The sequence below is a fragment of the Mustela erminea genome, chromosome 11, assembly GCF_009829155.1.
Source record: "Mustela erminea isolate mMusErm1 chromosome 11, mMusErm1.Pri, whole genome shotgun sequence".
NCBI classification, from domain to species: domain Eukaryota; kingdom Metazoa; phylum Chordata; class Mammalia; order Carnivora; family Mustelidae; genus Mustela; species Mustela erminea.
Window position 1 is genome coordinate 96,540,016 of NC_045624.1, and position 22,355 is coordinate 96,562,370.

The 22,355-nt window shown below is 41.0% G+C and overlaps 2 protein-coding genes across 5 annotated transcripts in view; one reads left to right on the top strand and one right to left on the bottom strand.

Annotated features, from left to right (window-relative positions):
• The window catches only part of ZPBP (zona pellucida binding protein), a 104,989-nt gene extending 100,755 nt beyond the window's left edge, over positions 1 to 4,234 (bottom strand). The window contains exons 1-2 of the mRNA XM_032305606.1: positions 4,058 to 4,234; positions 2,490 to 2,570 (exon numbers count right to left, since the gene is read on the bottom strand). Of these exons, the coding sequence (XP_032161497.1) occupies positions 2,490 to 2,570; positions 4,058 to 4,187 (211 nt within the window). The 5' untranslated portion in view covers positions 4,188 to 4,234. The remainder of the gene's footprint in view (positions 1 to 2,489; positions 2,571 to 4,057) is intronic.
• Positions 4,235 to 6,872: 2,638 nt separating this feature from the next.
• SPATA48 (spermatogenesis associated 48) overlaps positions 6,873 to 22,355 on the top strand; it is a 60,584-nt gene continuing 45,101 nt past the window's right edge. For all 4 annotated transcript variants that reach the window (XM_032305368.1, XM_032305369.1, XM_032305366.1 and 1 more), the window contains exons 1-2: positions 6,873 to 7,636; positions 15,760 to 15,857. In XM_032305368.1, the coding sequence (XP_032161259.1) occupies positions 7,078 to 7,636; positions 15,760 to 15,857 (657 nt within the window). In that variant the 5' untranslated portion in view covers positions 6,873 to 7,077. The remainder of the gene's footprint in view (positions 7,637 to 15,759; positions 15,858 to 22,355) is intronic.

Here is a 22,355-nt window from a genome sequence, read left to right on the forward strand (position 1 = left end):
ATCCAAAATGGATCAAAGTCCTAAATATAACAGCTGAAACTATGAAGTTCTTATAAAAAATAAAGGAGTAAAACTTTAACTGTTGAGTAGGCAACACCTAACACACTAGTACCAAAGGGCAAAATAGATATCAGACTTTATCAGTCTAAAATGTGGGCTTTAAAGGACACTATTTAAAAAGTGAAAACACATTTATTCATTTGTTTCTCAAATTCCACCTGAGTGAAATCATATGGTGTTTGTCTTTCTCTGACTTATTTCCCATACCATAATACACTTTACCCCATCCCTGGCATTGCAAATGGCAAAACCTTATTCTTTTTTATGGCTGAGTAATTTTCCATTGTGGATTATATACATACACACACACCACATCTTCTTTATCTTTTCATCAACTGATGGACATTTGGGCTGTTTACAAATGGACAAAGGAAAAAAAGTAATGGAGACAAACCAAGAAACAGACTCTTGACTACAGAGAATGAACAAACAGATGGTTACCAGAGGGGAGATGGGCGGAGGGATGGGGGAAATAGGTGACGGAGATTAGGGGCACACTCATCATGTGTGACGAGCACTAAGTAATGCACAGAATTGTTGATCACTACATTGTACACCTGAGTCTAATATAACACTTCATGTTAACTATGCTAGAATTAAAAGTTTAAAATTAGAAAGAAAATTTTCAAATGAAAACACAATCCATAGAATTAGAGAAAATATCTGCAAATAAAATATCTAGTAAGGGTTTAGAATCCAGAATGTATTAAAAATAACTTTCAACTCAATAATAAAACACTCAATTAAAAAATGGGTAAAGGACTTGAACAGATATTTCCACACAGAAGATAACCAAGCATTCATTAAACACATAAAAAGGTCTTAAACATCATTAGACATTATGGAAATGCAAAATAAAACCACTTCAAAATCCACTTCACACACACAGGGATGGCTATAATAAAAAAAGATAAACAGTAACAAGTATGGGCAAGGCTGCTATAAAATCTGAATCCTCACACACTGCTGGTCTGAAAGTAAAATAGTAAAGGCTCTTTAAAAAATAGTTTGGCAGGGCGCCTGGGTGGCTCAGTGGGTTAAAGCTTCTGCCTTCAGCTCAGGTCATGATCCCAGGGTCCTGGGATTCAGCCCTGCATTGGGCTCTCTGCTCAGCAGGCAGCCTGCTTCCTCCTCTCTCTCTGCCTGCTTCTCTGCCTACTTGTGATCTCTATCAAATAAATAAATAAAATCTTTAAAAAAAAATAGTTTGGCAGTTCCTCAGAAGGTTAAACATAGAGTTACTCTATGTTCTAGGTATATATTCAGAAGAATTGAAAATGTAGGTTCACACATAAACTTCTTCAGGAATGGTGGTAACAGCAATGTTCGTAACAGCCAGAAAGTGGAAACTACCCAAAAATCCATCAACTGACAGATTCACAAACAGTGGTATATCCATACAATGGAATATTATTCAGCCATAAAGTGGAATATGACATGAATAAACTCAAAAACACTACACTCGGTAAAAGTAGTCAAATGCAAAGCACCACACTATGTATGATTCCACTTACATAGAATGTCCAGAACAGGGAAATTCATAGGGACAGAGAGTATACTAGTGGTTTCCAGGGACTGGAGAGTGATTGCTTACTGGCTATGGCATTTCTTTTTGGAGCTATAAAAATGCTGCCGTATCACACAGTGATCGCTGCAAAACCTTGCAATGTACTAAAAACTATTGGAACGTTCACTCCAAAGGAGGAATTTTGGGGCACCCGGGTGACTCAGAGTCAGTTCAGCATCTGCCTTCAGCTCAGGTCATCATCCCAGCATCCTGGGGTTGAACCCCATATGAGGCTCCTTGGTCAGCAGGGAGCCTGCTTCTCCCTCTCCCTCTGCCCACCTGCCTGCTGCTCCGCCTGCTTGTGCTCTCTCACACTATCCCTCTCTCTGTGTCAAATAAGTAAATAAAATCTTTAAAAAAAAAAAAAAAGGAGGAATTTTAAGCATGCAAATTTACCTCAAAAAACAAAACAAACCACAACCAAGAAAGTTTTAATTACCATGCCTCTCATATGACTACTGGAAAAGCTTATGAATCCAAAACCTTAATAATACAGATCCCATCTGAAACATACTTTAGCATTATTTCAACTACATATGTTTATTAATAATCATATATAAACATATAATAATTATATATTATATTATTATCATAATCATATAATAACAAGCAGGAACACTAGACAACTTTAATTAGGTAACTTCTAGAGAATTATTTTCACACACTGAAGTAGTTACAGCCAACAGAATCAGAGCTGGATCAACCAAACCATATGGGAACAATTATAATCCATTTTCATAGAAGGAAAAGGCCTTAGGAGACTGGGATGTCTGGGGAACATTAGCCTTTTGGACAAGATCAATAAAATTTAAACAAATGCTAAATACTTTCTTAAAAGCACTGAACATCTATTTATTAATACCTGGAAAATTTGATGATCCCACTATTTTCACCGCGTCTTGGGTCAAGTGAAAACCTCTCGGTAATCGAATCAAATATCCAACTATAGAAAACAAAAAGAAAATTATCAGCAACCTGCCTCATTAGAAATTCCAAGATACCAAATGGTAAAGCATCATAGCATACTTGATCTCGGTTGGAGGGGGACCATAAGCCAATGTCTTCCAACATCCGGCATCTCCCCTCCAATCACTCTCCCCCTAGTGCTGCGGTGAAACTAACCTACTCACTGATTTCCCGACTGCAGCTCATCTCGGGACTTTTTCTACAACCACTTAGAATACTGTTTCAAAATCCCAACCCCCCAAGCTTCAAGACCCTCTTCCTGCAAACCTTCTGTTTGTCCTCACCACGTCTCATAGTCCCTTCCCGCCATCACCAGCACCTCTTTCAGGGCCGTTTACGCTGCATTATGCTACAGTTCTTACACATGTATACAATGTATATGATTTTTCGTTAGATTATAAACTCCACTGATAGGCGGATGCCTCGACAGTAGGATCAATGTTTATGTCAACGTATCAAGAATCAGCACCAAGCATCTTGCAGTAAGACAAACTGAGTAAGGAGAGTTGAATATGATGTATTGAGAATCTTCCATCCTTGCTGGATGAGCAAATGGACCTGAGAGCGCGCAAGGGCCCAGCGGTGCGAGCAGCATAAAAAACAGAGTGAAACATCCACCCAAGGGCATTTAACAGGGAGGGAGGCGGGTGTACCGAAAGTCAGAAAGCCCCTTACTGGCCTCGGGAACGTCACCTTAAACTCTAGAACCTCCGCTTTCCTCGCCCGCACGAAGAGACCACATTGGTCAGTCCCGGCGGTGTTGCAGGGACCGAAGGAAGGCGGCACGGACTGGGAAATGCTACGTGAACATCAGTCCGGCCTACCCAGCGCTTCGGAACCAAGGTATCACACACTTACTCCAGGTCTGCCCTGTGCTTGGACCTAAAGCCAGCGGACCCCCACCCCCACGACTACCCCACCTAGTGTAAGACCCTGGACCGCGATCGGGAAGGACCCCCTTCTCCACCCGCTATCCCCTACTCAGAACTGAACCTGCGGAGCCCGACGCCCAGACCACGGCTTCGCCCCACCTCCGTCCTCCCTGCTCCCCCTCCCGCGTCCCCAGCCGCAATCCCCCTACGTTGACTGTTCCCGGAGAAGCGCTCTTGTCTCCCCCGCTCTGCGCCATTTTTGGCATTCCGACCAAATCTCTCTGGTTTTGCTATGCGACGCCAGGAGACCCTTTATTTTCACAAAGCCTAACATCTGAGCACACAATCGTGCAGCCAACACCGTCCCGGTTACCCGGCAGCGGCTGAGCCCTCCCTCCCGCGCATGTACGAGCGTATCTGCAAACACGATGGAACTTTTTGGACACGAGGGAGGACGCGAAAGGCGGCGGGAGACAGCTCCACCGACCTCCCCAGCCGTCCCCGCATTTTACGACTACGACCGATAGATGGCGCTGAGGGCCAGGCGGGAGGGGCGCCCCACGGAGCGGAGGCAGCGCCGCCGACGCCTCACCTGACGGGGACGCCCGCGCCACGAAGGCGGAGAGCAGGAGGACGACCGCGGCCCGGAAGAGCGGGGAGCCCGCGACCGGAGCCCGCCGCCAGCCCCGCCGCCGCCGCCGGCCGGGGGCCGAAGCCTCCATTCGCTCGCCGCCGCCTGCCGACCGTCGGCGCAGAAGGTCGTTAGGCGGCGCGCGCCCACCTGCCCGCCGGAAGTCGGAGCGCTGTGGACCGGAAGGAAGGTTCGGAGGCCGAGCGCCACTTCCGCCGGGGCGGAGGCGAGGGCCGGGACGGAGGCGAGGGCCGGGACGGAGCGCGGCGGCGTGTGTCCTGGCCCGCGTCCCTCGACGCCAATTGAGGGCTGTCGCTCCGCGCTCTGTGCCGACCCGTGATCGGGCCTTCGGGACCCGGGCGCTGCCCAGGGGGCCCTGCCGAAGGTTCTGGTGCGGGAGAAGCGCCGCGGACCCCGCCGCCCGCACCTTCCCATGGAGTGCGCGTCCGTGGGCCCCGCGAGGCCGTTTCCGGAGCAGGCTGACCGGGCGTCATGAGCGGGGTCCGCCCCGAACAGCGGCCTGTGGGACCCGACTGCGGGGGCTTGCCTGGCCCCCGACGCCCCGGCTAACCCACTGTGCTCCGGGGATTGGTGGCACCTGAGTGGGAGCGTAAGTGCATGCACCCCAGTGTGGCTGAAAGGAGGACTGTGGGCCCGGAGACAGGCCGCGTGGGCCGAGCAGAGGAGGTTGACCGGGCCTGGGAGATCGCCTTCTGCTCCCGAGTTCGAGGAGCACGTGACGACCCCCGCCCGCTTTCCCAGCCGGGATGTGATTGGAGGATCGATCGCGCGTCGGGGGCCCTGCAGCGGGAAGGATGGGCTCGGCGGGGACGAGCTACGAGCTCCCCCGGGGATGAGCTACGGCCCAGGGACGATCGCCAGTGGGAGCCGCCGCACCGAAGAATGGGGTGTGCGTGCTGGATACAGATGCCCCGCGGTGACGTGCGCTGCTCCCTTCGCCCGCGGAGACCGGCGGGACCCTTCGCCGGAGGCGTCGTGTTCCGGGAGAGGGTTTAAAGTGGACAGCCTGACCGCCTCCGCAGCCACCTCGCTTGTTGGGTTGTGTGTGCGGAAGCTCGACGGCTTTCGGTGCCTGCGGATCGCAGCCCGTGCGGCCCGCTCTCCCCGTTCTGTGTCTGGGCCTTGGAAGCCAAGATCTCGTCTGTTTTGACACCATCTTAATCTCATTCGGTGCGCATCCAGGTCGTGATGAATTTTGAAAAGAGGGAGGGAAGGAAAGAATGAGCAGAAAGGAATAGGCCTCGTTCTGATCCGGGATCGGGACGGTCCTTGAGTTCTCTGGCTCTTTTTATGCGTGTGTTAACTGGTAAATTGTGCAGCACGGTTTATTCACTGAGTAGATTACATCTTTGGAAATTCTTTCTAGTCTGTGTAAGGTTCTGAATTAAATTGACTGTGCTCGAAGGGCGTCTGGGTGGTGCCGCTGATGAAGCCTCGGACTCTTGGCTTCAGCCCAGGTCATGAGGTCAGCGTCCTGGATCAGTCCTGCGGGAGGCGGGGAGAGGGTGGGTTGATGGGGTCTGCTTGAGAGTCTCCCTCTCTCTCTGCGTCTCTTCTGTCTCTCCTTTCTTTCCTTTCTCTAAAATAAATAAATAAAATCTTTAAAAAAAATAAATTTACTGTGTTTGAGCATGCTTTAGTTTGGTTTGGATCTAGCCAGCATTTTGGTCAAGACCTTGCAGTTCCTTTGAGTACATCAAATAAATAACGTATTTTACTGAATAGAGCCCAATCACTATGTCTAGGTACATACTGCTAAAGCTCTTCTTAATTTGTATGAACAGGTAAACCTGCACAATACCAAATGGACTTTCGACTTCATTGATTTTTTTATTTCTGCCATGGAGAAGTTTATCAGTCCCTCCTACTGTGCACTGTGTAAATTCCCAACATTCAACCCGAGAGTAGGCTGTTACACTGGAGACTACTTCATGTGTGCTGTGGATCTGAAGAGGGAAAGCCAAATGCTGGAAATACGCAACTAGGTTTCTCATTCATGTTTGCATAGGTTTCGTTTTTGGTTTGGCTTTGTTTTACTCCAGAAGAGTTGGTGTGAGCCCTGTGCCCAAATTCGAATACTTATAATTCCTGTGGTAGCAGTTTTCATGCAAGTCCAAATTATCTCATTGAAATGAGCTTTTAAATGACCAATATATATGTATATTTTTTACATGTGAGCTAATAGCTCATACCTTATTGTAGTTTTCTGAAATGAGTTCAAAAATCCCATTGGTCTTATTCTATACATTGGAAGCCAAAAGGTAAAGTAATTTAGGGCATTTGAAAGATAAATTGTATTTTGACTATTCTTTTTCTTAAAAAAATAGGACTCAAAACATTATTACAGCAAATTAGGTCACTGAAGTTAACTGAGTGTAAGACCTGTTCATTCTTTGCACTGCATTCGAGTTTACATTTATTTAGGTAGTGATTTTTGTAATTTATTGTATCTGTAAGGTAAATACTTAATTTTTTACTCATATATACTTTAAAAATACATTCTCCCTTGATTAACTGCTTTGTACTCTAATGAATATCATTTACTTATAAAATACCAACTTATGGAAACATTTGAAAATAAGTAACAAATGGATGGTAGGAAGAAAACTCTCATGAAAATATCACTTAACAAGGCTATTTTTGTTTTTCCTAAGAATTAAATTATGACATACAGAGTAAATAGTCCAATGTGCTAGAGTTCTAGCTGTTGCCAAGCAACAAGGGCTCTCTTTTGTCTTGTTTTTCTGTCCTGGTCCCCTAATGTCCTATACTTCTTTTGGTAGAGAAAAGATATTTGCCTTTAAAAAAAAAAAAAAACCTCAATATTTAGAAAACCAGTTCAGTAACTTTATGTTGATAACCAACCCTCAATTATTGCAAATAGTGAGTTTTATAGTTAAATAGAAAGGAGTCATCAGAAGCAGTTAATTTACAGTCATCCAAAAGTCTAAAGAAAGGCCATGGATGTGGATTCACAGTACACCCCTGGAAAGATAAGTATCTCTGAAAGGTCCATCCTTTCAGGAAAAAAGGCTGTTGAGAATACAGATTACCCACACTACTATAATCTCTTAAGGAAAATGAACATGCCTTTTGTGAAGGGAGTTGAAGACAGACATAACTATGGCAGAATTGAAAAGAAATGCAACCCTACTTTTCTTAAATTTCACCCCTATCCCCCGTCAGTCTTGCCGGACTACCATTTACACTATCCTTATCCCCCACCATATGGGCGAGATTATCCGTTATTTCCACTTCGGGATGATGTGCCCTTGGGTGATTCCTGTTCAGGGTTTTTGAGTCCTGGTGGTGATGCTGACTTAAAGCCTGGCATTGGCAGAACCATACCAAGTCTAGTGGACTTCAGTGATGTGAAACCACAACATCGAGTTCCCAGACCAGACACAGGATTTCAAACAACACTGAAAAGACAAACCATTTTATTAGAAGAACTAAAACAGGACAGGAGATGGAATTCCAGGGCAATACCAGACATTTCTATCAGAGCAAGACTTGGAGGTAACGTGACATGGGGTTTATAATTTTTAAAAATTCAAACAAGAAAGAAGAGCATGGATATAAGAATGAGTATTTAGCAGAAAATTTCACATAAAATTATGAAGAACTCAATAAGGAACTCTTATTATTTTTAAGTCATAGATTGCAAGGAAACACTAGCAAGAATGATTAGCCTTTTATAAACCTGTTTGTAAAAAAAGAATTTTTTAAATGCATTAATTAGGGTAAGTGACCAACACAAAGTGTATTTCAGATCATTTATTCTAGACATATGGATGACCTAATTTTTCCACAAGGCCATGTATGTTTAGTTTTGATAATTGTGTAGCATGCCTTTATATCTGTCTGTCTCCCTTGAAAAAACAAATCTCTGGTGGTTATAAAGCGCTAGGTCGCAGGAGCTGAAATGAAATGGGTAGATCGTTGAAAGTAGATTTGGGGGTCTGCTAGAAAGCAACCCTTCCATAGCCCTGGACACAGAATCAATGATCCCTTACTGATAGCTATACCTCATGGTTTCTCCATGAGAACTCCCAGAGAGTGTCACTGGCCTGGTACATAAAGAGTGAGAAACACTTCCAAAGGAAAGCCACATGGAGTATTTTTGTATGGAAGTGTGTCTGGCAAGCAGGGGTTGCAAGCAGGTTAACATCTTTGAGTATGTGGAAAGGAAAAGATCAAATGCTGCAGCAAGAGATGCTACGCTTCCTCTAGTGCCAGACCCTCACCCCCCTCCACTGCTCTTAGGCACCTGGCCATAGACTAGAGGCCTAACGCGACAGTATGTGGAAAAACAGTGACACCACAATTTGCTGGAGCAGTGGGGATCCATGGGTCCCTGCCATTTCTCAATGAAGAGGGGCCATAATCACTTGGGACCTGGAAGGGGTAAGAATAAAGGAAAAGAAAATAAAAATGAAGGACCCCTCTTCCCAGCCCCACCCTGCAAATACCCACTTTTGAACAGGCAGAGCAATTTGGAGAGATACAAGCATATGATAAGAGTTATGCTTTTAATTTTGCACTTCAGTTGTGGACTTAGCACATGTGCTTCAGGAAATCCCTTAGTTTGGAATTTCCTTATAAAGGGTATGAATGGGGTTCGATGACCTATTTTAACAAATAAGTATTTTCTAATCTCTTGGAAATGCCATCTAATGAAATACAGTATTACCAAAAGCTCATGTAATTTTGCTTTGAACCACTGATGAGTCCAGGTCAGTCTTGCAGACATAGAACATCTTACTGATTCCGACTCTGTGGAAAAGAGCTTGAACTCACTCTTTTGCTAATGTTTCAATGTAAAATAATGGTCAGTGTCAAGAATATGTCTTTAAAGGAACTGAAGTTGTTTTTTCTAGTAATCCTATTCTAGACAAGTATACCACTTTCCTTGTAAGCAGTAAACCCTAGCCTAGTGTAATTTTAAAAGCAATATTTTAGTTTGTAAGTTTTCCTAAGATTGGACTCTCAAAACATTATTACAGCAAATTAGAAGTTGAAGAAATAATTTATTAAAGTTAACATACAACAAAAATGGAGTTAATAGACTTTACATCAATAATTCAGTTGAAGTATAGGACTTGCTACCCAAATCAGTACAACAGAATTCTATAGACCCTCTGGGCTTAAGTCCCGATAGAAGGCTTACTTGCACTATGACCCAGGGCTCTTTATGCCTGTGTATCCATATTTGTAAATTCATGTACTAGTAATACTTCATAAAATATTAGTGGAGACTATTTAACATAACTCACGTAAAGATATCCGACATGAAGGAATGCACCAATAAATGTAAGCTATTAGAAAGTCCAGAATTTTCAGTTCCTTGGCAATAAGAGTACTGCTCTTATAAAACTGTAAGGATTAAATGAATAAAGACAGGTAAAGCTCTTAACAAAATTACTGGAACCTGGCTAAAGCAGTCAATTAATAGTAGCTATTTAATATTAGCTGTTACAGTTTCAAAAAGTAATACTGGTGGCCCATGGATTCAGTTCAATGTAACTTGTCCTAGGTTTTCAGTGATTTTGTAGATCTTAGAAATAATCATTAATTATAAATAATACTTTAAAATTTTAGCAAACCTAAATACACATAATTTTGAACATTTTTATAAGAATGCCTTTGTAAAATTAATTATATCACACATCATCACTTTTCAGTGGGGTTTCATAAATACCAAAAAGATATCATAAAAGATTATATTGCCAATTTCTTGCTTTATTCCAACTTTGTCTGGACAACTGGGTTCAGTAATTTTTTGTTCCTAGTTGGCTTTCTTTCTCAGATACCAACCAAGTACTCTAAACTTACCCTAATTATATTCAAACCTTTCATTGGTCTGTTTGCCTCTCTTTACAGCAGATGACACGTCTTCCTTATGACAGGAAAAATAAAGGTTGTCACATCCCTGATTTCCCTGCGCTCAGGTTCCTAATATAAATACTCATAACTCTTTGTATATCTTCCTGCTTTTTTCTTTTTAAGCCACGGTCTCAGCTCCGGTTGCTAAAACAAATCACAGACTGGGTGCCTTAAGCAACAGGCATTTATTTAGGGTGGGAAATCCAAGATCAAGCTACCAGCTAACTTGATTCCTGCTGAGAGCCCTTTCTCTGGCTTGCAGAGGGCCTGGTTCTTGCTGTTTCCTTCCTGGGCAGAGAGAGAGATACACACACGCTCTGGCCTCTCTCCCTCTTTTTATAAGGAGAGTAATCCTATCACGGGAGTCACACCCTCCAGATGGTATCTAAACCTAATGCCTTCCCTAATACCCCCAACCTTCAAATGCCATCACTTTGGGGGTAAGTGTTTCCTTTTTTAAAAAAAATTAATTTATTTATTTGTCAGAGAGAGAGGGAGAAAGAGAGAGCATGAACAGGGGGAGCAGGAGGCAGAGGGAGAATCATGTTCCTCGCTGAGCAAGGAGCCTGATACAGGGCTCGGATCTCAGGACCTTGGGATCAGGGCCTGAGACAAAGGCAGACAATTAACCGACTGAATCACCGGGCCATCCCGTAAAAGTTTCAATATGTGAATTGGGGAAGGGGAGGTCCATAACAATCCACCATTTTTAAGTGTATGGTTCATTGGTATTAAGAGCAATCTTCACCACCGTTCACCTCCTTAGCACTTTTCATCTTAAAAAACTGAAACTCTGTACCCATTAAATACTAACTTTCTATGTCCTCCCCTCCTCCCAGTCCCTGGCAATCACCATTTTACTTTCTGTCTCAGAATTTGGCTACTCTAGAAACCTCACGTAAGTGCAGTCATAAAGTATGGGTCTTTTTGTGACTGGCTTATTTCACTTAGCATAATGTCTTCATGGATAACAATGTCCATGTTGTAGCATGTATCAGAATTTCTTTTTAAGGCTGAATAACTTTCTTTTTTATGTATATACTACATTTTGTTTATCCGCCTGTGGACACAAGTTGCTTCACATTTTGGCTATTGTGAGTAATATTGCTATGAACATAGGGATTCAAATATCTTTTTGAGGCCCCACTTTCAGTTCGATGGGGTATATACCCAAAAGTGGAATTTCTCTATTACATGGTAATTCCATGTTTAATGTTTTAAGAACCCACCATACTGTTTTCCATAGTGGCTACTCTGTTTTGAATTTCCACCAACAATGCACAAATATAACTCCTTGCATTCAAGGGATAAACCTCACTTGGTCATGGTGTCTAATACTGTCAATGTGCTGTTAAATTGTTTTTCAGTATTTTGAGGATTTTTGCATCAATATTTACTAGGGATATTGATCTGTAGTTTTCTTGCAGTGTCTTTGTCTGACTTTGGTATCAAGCTAATGTTGGCTTCATAGAACGAGTTTTTGATTATTGATTCTCCTTATTAGTTACAGACCTGTTCATATTTTCTGTTTCATAATGATTCAGTCTTGGTACGTTACATGTTTCTAGGAATCTGTCTATTTCATCTAGGTTATAGAATTTGTTAGTGCACAGTTGTTCATGGTACATTCTTTTTATTTCTGTAAAGTTGTTAGTTTGCAAACTCAGGAGTTCTTTGGGTGAAATCCAAAACTGGCCCTCATACAAGGAAGGCAAAGAGAGAACAAAGAAAGAGGCAGGCCACTCCGGATGGGTAAGTGGCAGGGTTAATAAGCAAGAGAACTTATATACAAGGCTTGTCTTGGGCAGCTACAAGACAAGTAGATCTCTACACCTGGCCATTGGAATCCTAAAAGTTTATATAAGACCTTCACAGGGTTCAGTTATCTATACCATCCAGATGGTCTCAACAACATCTTACTCTGGGCTACATTCTTAAAACAGCTCCTGCTGGGGGAATGGTGGGCAGAAGGTCCATCTGAAGGACAGGGGAGTGGACGAGAAGCCCCCCATGCCTGAGTCCAGTTCACAGGAAGTAACGTCCTCTTGATGGCCTCCTCCAACAAAAATCATTTGTACTGTCCCCTTTATCATTTGCGATTTTGGTTTATTTAAGTCCTCTGTTTTTTTCTGAGTCATCTGAGTCTAGCTAAATGTTTGTCATTTTTTTTATATTTAAAAAAACAACTCTTAATTTCACTGATTCTACTGGTTTTTATTTTTTCCCCTTCTCTATGTTGTGTATATCTACACTGCTCTTTATTTCCTTCTTGCTAGTTTTGGGTTCAGTTTCTTTCTTCTTTTTTTCATAGTTTTTTAAGTTATAAATTTAGGTTGTTAATTGAGATCTTTTTTAATTAAGTATTTATACCTACAAACTTCTCTCTTAGCTCTACTTTTGTTGAATCCCATAATTTTGTTGTACTGTGTTTTTGTTTTCCTTTGTCTCAAGATAATTCCTAATTTTCCACGGGATTTCTTTGGTTGTTTAGGGGTATGGTATTTAATTTTCACACACTGGTAGTTTCATTCCATTTTATCAATTTCTACTTTGATTCCATTGTGATCAGAAAATACACTTTGCATGATTTCAGTCTTTTAAAATTTATGAAGACCTGTTTTGTGGCCTACAATATAATCTGTTCTATAGAATGTTCCATGTGCATTTGAGAAAAATATTGTTTCTACTTGGGTATTCTGTTGGATGAAGTGTTCTGTGCATATATTCTGTGTCAAAGTATTGTTTGACTCCTGTATTCCTTACTGATCTTTGTCGAGTTGTTCAATCCATTACTGAAAGTGGAGTATTGAAGTCTCCAACTATTACTGTAGTTACTTAAATTTGGTCAATATTTGCATCATATATTTTTAAGGTCTGTATTTGGTGCAAATAGATAAAGTAGAAAACAGAAAAGTAGAAAAAAAATCAACTAAACCTGAAACTGGTTCTTTTAAAATAACAAAATTGACCTACCTTGAACTATATTGAGAAAGAAACCTCAGAGAAGACCACTAAAAACAATATTGTAGATGTTGAAAACATGTATTTCTAACCGTTAGCGGAGAGAAAACACACGAATAAGAAAATAAACATAGAATAGTCCTTCAATCTTTCTTTTAAGGTTTTGTTTCTTTAAAACTACATTACGGAAACGTTTTATAATAAAAATAAAAGGGCCTTTGGAAAAATACGTTTCATGGCAACTGTTACAAACTCACTCAGTTTCATGAGATACACACAAAACCAACTCACAATGAAAGTATCACAGTCTCAAACATGTTAGATCTCTAGTACGTGAAGAAATGGTACGGTACTTTCCTTGACAAGGGACTTGACATTTGTTTGGTGGCATGAGAGTGGTGAAGTGAGATTGTGGATTACGAGGAAGAGGGTGTGATCACTGGTCCCAAAGGTGGCTCTCGGTGGTTCACTCCTTCCTGTGTGTTCCTGCCACCCTCCTGCCATGAGATGAGGTCTGTTTCCTTCCCACACTGATTCTGGGCTCTACCCTATATTAGCAACCATGCTGCAAGTGGAGACTTTTTTTTTTTTTCCACATTGGGATTGGGCCCCTTGGGATTCCTTCTCTGGATTCAGTCACTATTTTGTGAAAAATTCAACATAGGCCCATAAGGGAAAAAAAAAATAACAAAAACAACAACAAACAGGTCACTGGTCCGGAAGCCCAGCTCAGATCCCTGGTAATAGTCAACACCCACTCACCAGCCAATGAGTGAGATAATTTTGGACATCTTGAGCAATCCCAACCTACACCACATGACATAGGAAACCCTGACTAGCTTCAGAGTCCTGGGAGACAATGAATGGTTGTTTTAACATACTAGCCTTTGGGGGGCTTTGTTTCACACAGTAGATACTGAAACGAGGTAATGGAAATGGCATCATCATACTCAAGAATGAATGTCCTGACCCTGGGGTGCTTAGCTGTAATCTGTTGTCCTGTTCCCTATCTCCTACTCTGGTTTAAATATCAAGTTCTAAGTTCTGTTTTTTTCTCTATTTTCCTCTTTTTCAAAGCTGTTGCTGCTGTTGGCAGGGTAGTCTGCTGGAGGGTTTCCTTCAGCCAGCTGGGTCACAGAATTATCCTTATTTTCAAAATTGAAATAATCATGGGATTCAGCACTGCCTTTCTCACTATGCCTTGATCTCTTGCTTCTGCTTCTATATTTTCTCTTGTTGCTGGTGACAAAGACTTAGCAGTCCAACACAAAACCCATTTACTAGCTCCTGGTTTTGCGAGAAGACTGGGCACACTCAACCAGTTTTCTTTTTTCTGTTTGTTTTTTTTTTTCAATTAATTTAATTTTATTTTTTTAAGTGTTCCAAGATTAATTGTTTATGCCTCACACTCAGTGCTCCATGCAATACGTGCCCTCCTTAATACCCACCACCAGGATCACCCAACCCCCACCCCCTCCCTTCCAAAACCTTCAGTTTGTTTCTCAGAGTCCACAGTCTCTCATGGTTCATCTCCCCCTCCAATTTCCCCAACTCCCTTCTCCTCTCCATCTCCCAATGTCCTCCATATTATTCCTTATGCTCCACAAGTAAGTGAAACCATATGATCATTGACTCTCTCTGCTTGACTTATTTCACTCAGCAGAATCTCTTCCAGTCCCATCCATGCTGAGATAAAAGTTGGGTATCCATCCTTTCTGATGGAGGCATAATATGCCATTGTATACATGAACCATATCTTCTTTATCCATTCGTATGTTGAAGGGCATCTTGACTCTTTCCACAATTTGGCTATTATGGACATTGCTGCTATGAACATTGGGGTGCAGATGGCCATTCTTTTCACGACATCTGTATCTTTGGGGTAAATACCCAGTAGTGCAATTGCAGGGTCAGAGGGTAGCTCTATTTTTAATCTCAACTGTTTTTCTATTCAGGATCTAACCGCCCAAACCGGCAGTGTCTGGGGGAAGTCCACTTGAAGCTCATTTAGAATCCAGTTCCTTGCATTAGAAGTGTCCGTTTCCTTGCCTCAGACAGCCAGGGATTCTCTGCTCCTGGAGGCTACCCATGCTCCTCCTCACATGGTCTCCTCCGTCTTCCAAGTCCACAGTGGGGTGTTGAGACCTTCTCAGACTCCGACCATTCTGACTTCACCTTTATCAGGGTTAAAGCAAATATTATCTTCAGGAAGCTGTTCTTAACTCCCCACAGTCTGGCTGGGCTAGTATTCTTCCTCTGTACTCCCCCAGCAGTTGGAGCACAAGGATTAGAGTTGCTACAGGACATGAAATTATCTACTAATGGGACTATCTTTTCCATTTGTTCATGAGCACCACAAAACCGGGAACCCCTTTCCCTCTCTGTGTGTGCATCTACTTCCATTTACAGCACAGTAAATACTTGTTATAATCTGTGTGCCGATTTGCTAGTGTCTTAGGACTTCTGTCATTAGATACATTTTCTGCCTAGTAACCAATTCCTTCAAGTTGCGTCCACCCCCAATACACCCACATGCTCATCTGCAGATTCGCAGTACTCAGCAGACCTCTTCAAGTAATGAGTAGTAACAACTGCACTGCTACAATTCCCTAACATGCATGTTCCAGAGCAATTCGGTTCTCACTGCTAATAAAAGTTGTTACATAATCCATGGACATGTCAGATAATATGATACAGTTTAGCTTTCATGTAAGAAGTATTTCTGGTGGAACAAGAAAAAAAAAAAAACCCTTTATCACGTTTTTAACCCAACACACATAAATTTTTGTTTTCAGGTTGGACAAGCCCACTGAAAGTCACTCCTCTACCACCTCGTCATGAAGTATGCTCAATCAGTCACATGTATGCCTTTGATGAAGAATCAACGTGTACGGTAAGATTATCTGACCCAATATTTGTAATTAGTTTCTTTGTGCCTCTGATATTCAAAGCCCTGCAAAAATTAGCTGCCGTGCATAAAGTACTTCTTCTGTGCCAGGCACCATGCAGCCCCTCACAGTGATTGTGTGGTGTGTCTTCTCTTGTGCCTTCCTACAACCAGACTATGGGGAGGAGGGCGTGGTAAATGCCAGTAGTGCCCAACCCAAGTGTCCTTTACTGGCAAGGGCATGCTCTTCTGGTAGCAGCGAGTGGTGGCCCCTAAATGGCAGACGACCAGCAGCCCGGAGGACAGCACCCTGCCACACGGTCCCCTGAGATTTTGACCCATGGCCGACTGACTTCCCTGAGGAAACCTGTAAATCTAAGCTGAGTCCTACTGAGACCACATTGTCCCTAGTTTCTTGTCCTGGTTCTACCCTGCTCTTCACCTAGAGTGCTCCTAGAGTGCACAACTTGAGCAAAAATCATGTTTCTGTCCCTGCCTCTGGGCAAGGTGGTGCTGTTATCTCCACTTTATTTGAGAAAGCTAATGCCCAGGGACGTTCACTAATTGACTTTAAACCCCACAGTAAGTATGAAACCAAAATTTACACCTAGGTATCCTTCTGAACTTAAGGATTGTGTTAATCACCCTTTTTGTATGTGGATTGAACAGTCTCTAAAGCCATGCTAGTTAAATGAGTTGAAGACGTCGACAGATATATAGATATCTCAAGGTTTTCCTTTGAAAAAAAAAATGGCTTTATTGGGATATATTTCATACACCACAGAAATCATCCGTTTAGAGTGTCCAGTGTTTTTTTTATAAGATACAATATTAAGCAATGTTACCATAATCTAATTATAGAACATTTCATCACCCCGAAAAGAAACCCCATACCCATTAGCAATGAAGTTATGAATACTTTAAGGAATCGGTATCCATTTCTTAAGTCCCTTCCAAAAATTGATCTTCCTGTGAATTTGTCTGTGGTTGGAGTGTTAGATTTATTTCTAATACCCCCCCCCTTCCTTCACAATTTCCCATTCTAATTTTCCCACAGAGGGGGCTGGAGAATACCTCCCGCAACCAGCAGCCGTACCACACAGTACAAGAATATGGAAAAAAAAATTCATTCAAAATACATGTCATCAATGCCTCCTTTATCAAGATGCCTTCCACCCATGCCAGGGTTTTCTGATTTTCCTTGTCTATAGATTTTTCTTTATAAGAAAATCTTGGCCTTATAAATAGGGGTAATTTGTCCTATTTTGAGCTATTCCAACCTCAGATAAAATGCAGAATTTTGTCACCAGGGTAAAGAAAATGTGTACTTAATAGTTTCACTTATTCTATCTCCAGACTTTTCAAAGAATCCATTGCTCCTGCAGGCAAGTCCTTTGAGAACAAATCAAAGTTAACATTATAAGAAATTGAAGGCACTGGTGCCTTTTGTTTTTCATGTTAGCTGCAAATTCATGGCAAGTCTCCATGCTTTATCTAGTTATTTATTTTAGAGTTGGAATATTGAAGTACGTGCTTGTTAAGCAAATGCTTACTCACAGACTTATTTAAATTTAAAATAAGTTTAGGCTTTTTGTTACCGAAAATAAATCTGGATATTTTACTTCTTGTAGTGGAAGTTTAACAGGTAAATGGGACAATGCTTGCAATGGAAAACAACTAGATTAATATTTCTTTTTTCTTAAAATTTCAAAAAGCTAATAATGAAGAGAGACATTACTAGGTCAACAAAAAGTAGGAAACTCTAAAAATTAAGCCTTGCACCCAAGGCCACTTTGGCCACACAGGAATTTACCATTCTAGAAGGGAAAACTACAACTTTGAGTTGGATGTCGTGGTCTCATAGGTGTAAAAGATCAAATGTTGGAATTGATCTCTGAAAACAATCCACTGCTTTGGGATGAATGCCTGAAAGCTTGCGGCTTAGAAGAAAGGCTAGATCAATAGTAAAAAAGCCCTTGAGCAGATTAAAACCTGGCTTGGTCCAAGTAAATGAGAACACTTCGTGTCTTGAACTGGCATTAAGGGAATCTTAGGATGCTGTCCTTTCCAGGATGCAGGCAGACACAAAACTTCTTTGCAGAAAGATAATGTCTAATTAAGCCTTAAATTATTTCCATCAATAACTTTTAAAATATAATGTCCGGTATACAACCAACGGTAGCTAAACATGTAAAGAGAAAGAACACCGTGACTCAGAATCAGCAGGAAAGAGAGAAAACAAAAAAAGACCCAAATTGATTCTAGACATTGAAGATATGCAAGGAGAGAAAAGATGAGTTCAGGGTTTCTGTAAAGAAATTAAATATTACAAAATGAGGAGTTAAGAAATTGGGGGGGAGAAGTAGTTCCAGAACGGAAAAGTATAACAAGCAAAGACCTGGTAAGTGCACAGTGCAGCAGATCTGACACAGAGAATTGGGGGATTGGTAGAGAAATGAGGAAATACCATTTAGGATCAAACACAAATACACAAGAAATGGAATAAGAAACATCAAGGATATAGTGGAAAAAGAAGAACATGTATTTACTCGAAATCCCAAATGTATAGGAGAGTAGGACAGAAGCAACATGCACAGATGCAATTACCATATCCACCATGTGCTCAATTCTGGGGTTTCCTGGAGGGTACCCTCACATTCCCTTCTCTACATCGGGAGCTAAGGCCCCACAGAAGCACCACATACCACAGCAATGACTGTCACTGTTCATCCCAGCACCAAGGAAAGTGGCAGCACAATTTTGAAGAGAGAGCCAAAGCATGGAAGACACATGAATGGACAGAAATAGGAAACTCCTGAAATTTTTCACATTGTTCATGGTAATTGCATGGTTTGGAATCTGGACTCGGCCGTCATCTTTTATCAGCTCTAGCAAAATGTGAAGAAATTCTAAGAAGTTGAGGCATTTATGATGTTGACCATGATAAAGGATCTTAATGTGAATGATGTTAAGGTTTTAGGACATAAAGGAAGATGTCCTCAATGTCTTGTCACTGAACCTAAGAAGTATCTAGCATCAGTAGGTTCCCATTGAACCAGATTCCAAGATCACTAAAGCTGAAGTCAAATAGCAAATTTAGCCCCTCCTTTATGAAATAGCCCACACTAAACATGTAGAGAACAGAAAGAGACAAAAGACACAGCCGCAAGAGAAAAGCTATTATAAGGATTGACTTTGAGAAAACAGTGTCAATGATACATTTCTGAAAACAAACGTTTCATAAAGAAACTGAAGATACTTAACATACAGAAGTGGCAGCCTATAAAGACTAATCAGGAAGTGGAAAAAATGGTGTACTGAAGAAAAATCCAGATGCTAATGAAAGATGATGCTATGATACCTATGATCTACCAAAATGATGATGACCAGTGATATGAACCTCCAGAAAAGGAGGAAGCATCCATTTCAGATATTGCTAGAGAAGACTTAGACATGGGTGCAGAAGAATTAATGGTCTCCCTGTTGAAGAACAGTAAGAACACACAGATTTCAGAATCTTTGTCCCTACAAGAGGAAGACCGATCTTACACACACTTTATCCAGCAACCATATCAATGCCTTATCCACAGGACACAGGTGATTGTGACAGATCTTGTGAATCACTGAGAAGGGCACAATACAAGATATTTTATTTTTTTTAAGATTTTATTTATTTATTTGGCAGACAGAGATCACAAGTAGGCAGAGAGGCAAGCAGAGAGAGAGGGGGATGCAGGTTCCCTGCTGGGCAGAGAGCCCGTTGATTCGGGGCTCGATCCCAGGTCCCAGAGATCATGATCTGAGCTGAAGGCAGAGGCTTTTCCTGCTGAGCCCCCCAGGCACCCCAATAAAATATATTTTTAAATGAATTATTGCCAATTCTGATTTAGTATACTTTCTACAAGTGAAAAATTAATGGGATTTTGCTTTTCTGCATTCCTTCTTTTTGACAGTAGATCCATTGGTTTTAGTTGGTTCTTGGTTCTGTCTCTAACATAGCTCTTATTATGACTTACATTCACATGTGATTTTCAGAGAAGATACAAAAATTACACTGATGATGTAGCAGCTGTTGATTTGGCAAAGATTCGATACTTATTAGGATATAGCATTCAGAATGTTAGGTGGATTGTTGTCACCTCTACGCTAAACATAGATTTCTTTTTTTAATCTGAAAAGACACTGAATTATCTGTTCACGACTGTTACTGATCGGAGTCATTATAAACTGTGTGACAATTAACAAGAAAACAGGACATTCGTAGATTTAGTATAGACAAAACTAAATATAGTAGAATAACACAGCACAATTAGCAAGTTGACCTAATAGATAGATATAAATACACCTTTTTGCAAGGACCATTAATAAAAATGGCCACATACTGTACCATAAAACAACCAGAAATTTTTCAAATATATATATTTTTTAATTTTTGCCTTACATATTTGTTTATTCTTTTAATTTCAGTGTGATTCACATGCAGTGTTATATTAGTTTCAGATGTATAATAGATTCATCAGTTCTATACATTTCACAAATATCTTAAATCATACAAATGTGTTCTCTGACCACAAGACGATTATGACAGATCAGAACATCCTAGAAAATTATGTATTTGGAAATGTAAAAATATGTTTATGAATGAGTAATGGGCTGAAGAAAAATCATGAAAGAAACTAGAAAATTTCTTGAACTGAACTATAATAGTAATATTGTAGCAAAATCTGTGAGAATGAGTTATAATAATTCCTAGAGGAAATATGTAATCTGAAATGAGTATGTTATAACAGAAGGAAACCTAAAAATTTAAGAACTGAGCAAGCTAGAAAAACATGGCAAAATCAATTTTTTTTAAGCTGGAGGAAGAAAATAATAAAGATAAAATAATAAGGAAATGGAAAACAAATGGTTTTAAAAATCACCAGAGCCAGAAGTTAGTTTATTGAAAAAAATTGATGAATTTCTGCCAATGCTGTTCAAAAGAACAAACAAATGTAGCAGGTAAGGAGCCAAATGTAATGGCAGCTCCATAAAACTGTGCTCCCCCACATGGCCTTAAAAGCAGAATAGGACAAGCAATAGCATACAAAAACTTTCAACATATTTAGAAGAGAAATACTAAACTTCAAATTACTGCAAGTCAAAAGAAGAGAAAGAAAACAAAAAACCCTAACAAGTCATACTTTGAGCCCTTAATTAATTAATTAATTAATTGGTAAATGAGGACAATCTTGAAAAAAAAAAAAGGCATGGTAGAGAGAAGCCACCCTAGGATTCATCTAAGGACCATGGACCCATGGACGGAAGATAAAGCAGACTGTTAGTCTGCGGAGAAGGAATTGAAAAGCACACCTGATTTGAAGTGGCAGTGTTTCAGCAGCACTGATCGTGTTAGAAAAGTTTGAAAGAGTCAGGGATGCCTGGGTGGCTCTGTCGGTTAAGCGTCTGCCTTTGGCTCAAGTCGTTCAAGTCGTGATCCCAGAATCCTGGGGTGGAGTCCCTTATCAGGCTCCCTGCTTAGTGGGGAGCCTGCTTCTCCCTCTGCCTGCTGCTCCCCCTGCTTGTGCCCTCTCTCTCTCTCTGACAAACAAAAGAAAGAGTCACCGTTTGGAGGTGGGGTGATAAAAAGAAAAAAAAATGAGGGAAAGAGGAAAAACTAATATTCCAAAAGCCAAAAAGAATGAGTTGAGCGGAAGTTGCACAACCCTCCTGGTCACAATTATCTGCCACAGGAAAACAACTTATTAGAGAAAGTGCTGCACTTTGCTACACTGACAGAAGGGGGCAGCATTGAACTAAAAATAGCTCAAACCACACTAAATCCATCAAATGAATGGAAGAGAACTGGATAAATCTGTTCCAAGAAATGGTAACAAAATAGAAAACAAGAATCAAAATACGTTAATGAAAATAAGAATCAAAAGAAGAGCCAAATACGTTAATAAGAATACTTTAATAAGAATACAAAACACCAAATCAACTATAAAACAGAAGAAAACTGTACTATAATATTCCAAACTGAATTACATGTTTCGAACAATCATTTGAGGATATGAAAAGCTGCCTTCACACAGAAATTTAAGAAAATCCAAATAAAATTGACAGTGAAAAAAGTGAAAGAAATGGAAATTTCATTCAGAAATTAAGAATTACACTGTGCCCAAGGGAAACGAGATTCAAATAAAAATTTAAGGAGGAACAATTGATGCCTCAATTAAGCGTCTGACTTCCGTTTCAGCTCGGGTCATGATCTTGGGGTTGTGAGATCGAGGCCCGCATCTGGATCTGCACTCTGTTCCCCCTGCCCCCCACTTGCACACTTGCTCACCTCCTCTCTCTCTCTAATACAAATAAATCTTTTAAAATTTTTAAACAAGGGGCATTGAGGAAAGGCAAGAAAACATCCAGCAGAAGAAAAGAAGATGGAGAATCAGTTAAAAATACCTGAGTGAAACTGGTTGAGATGGAAGAAAGGCAAAAAAGAAACAATGTGTGTGTGTGTGT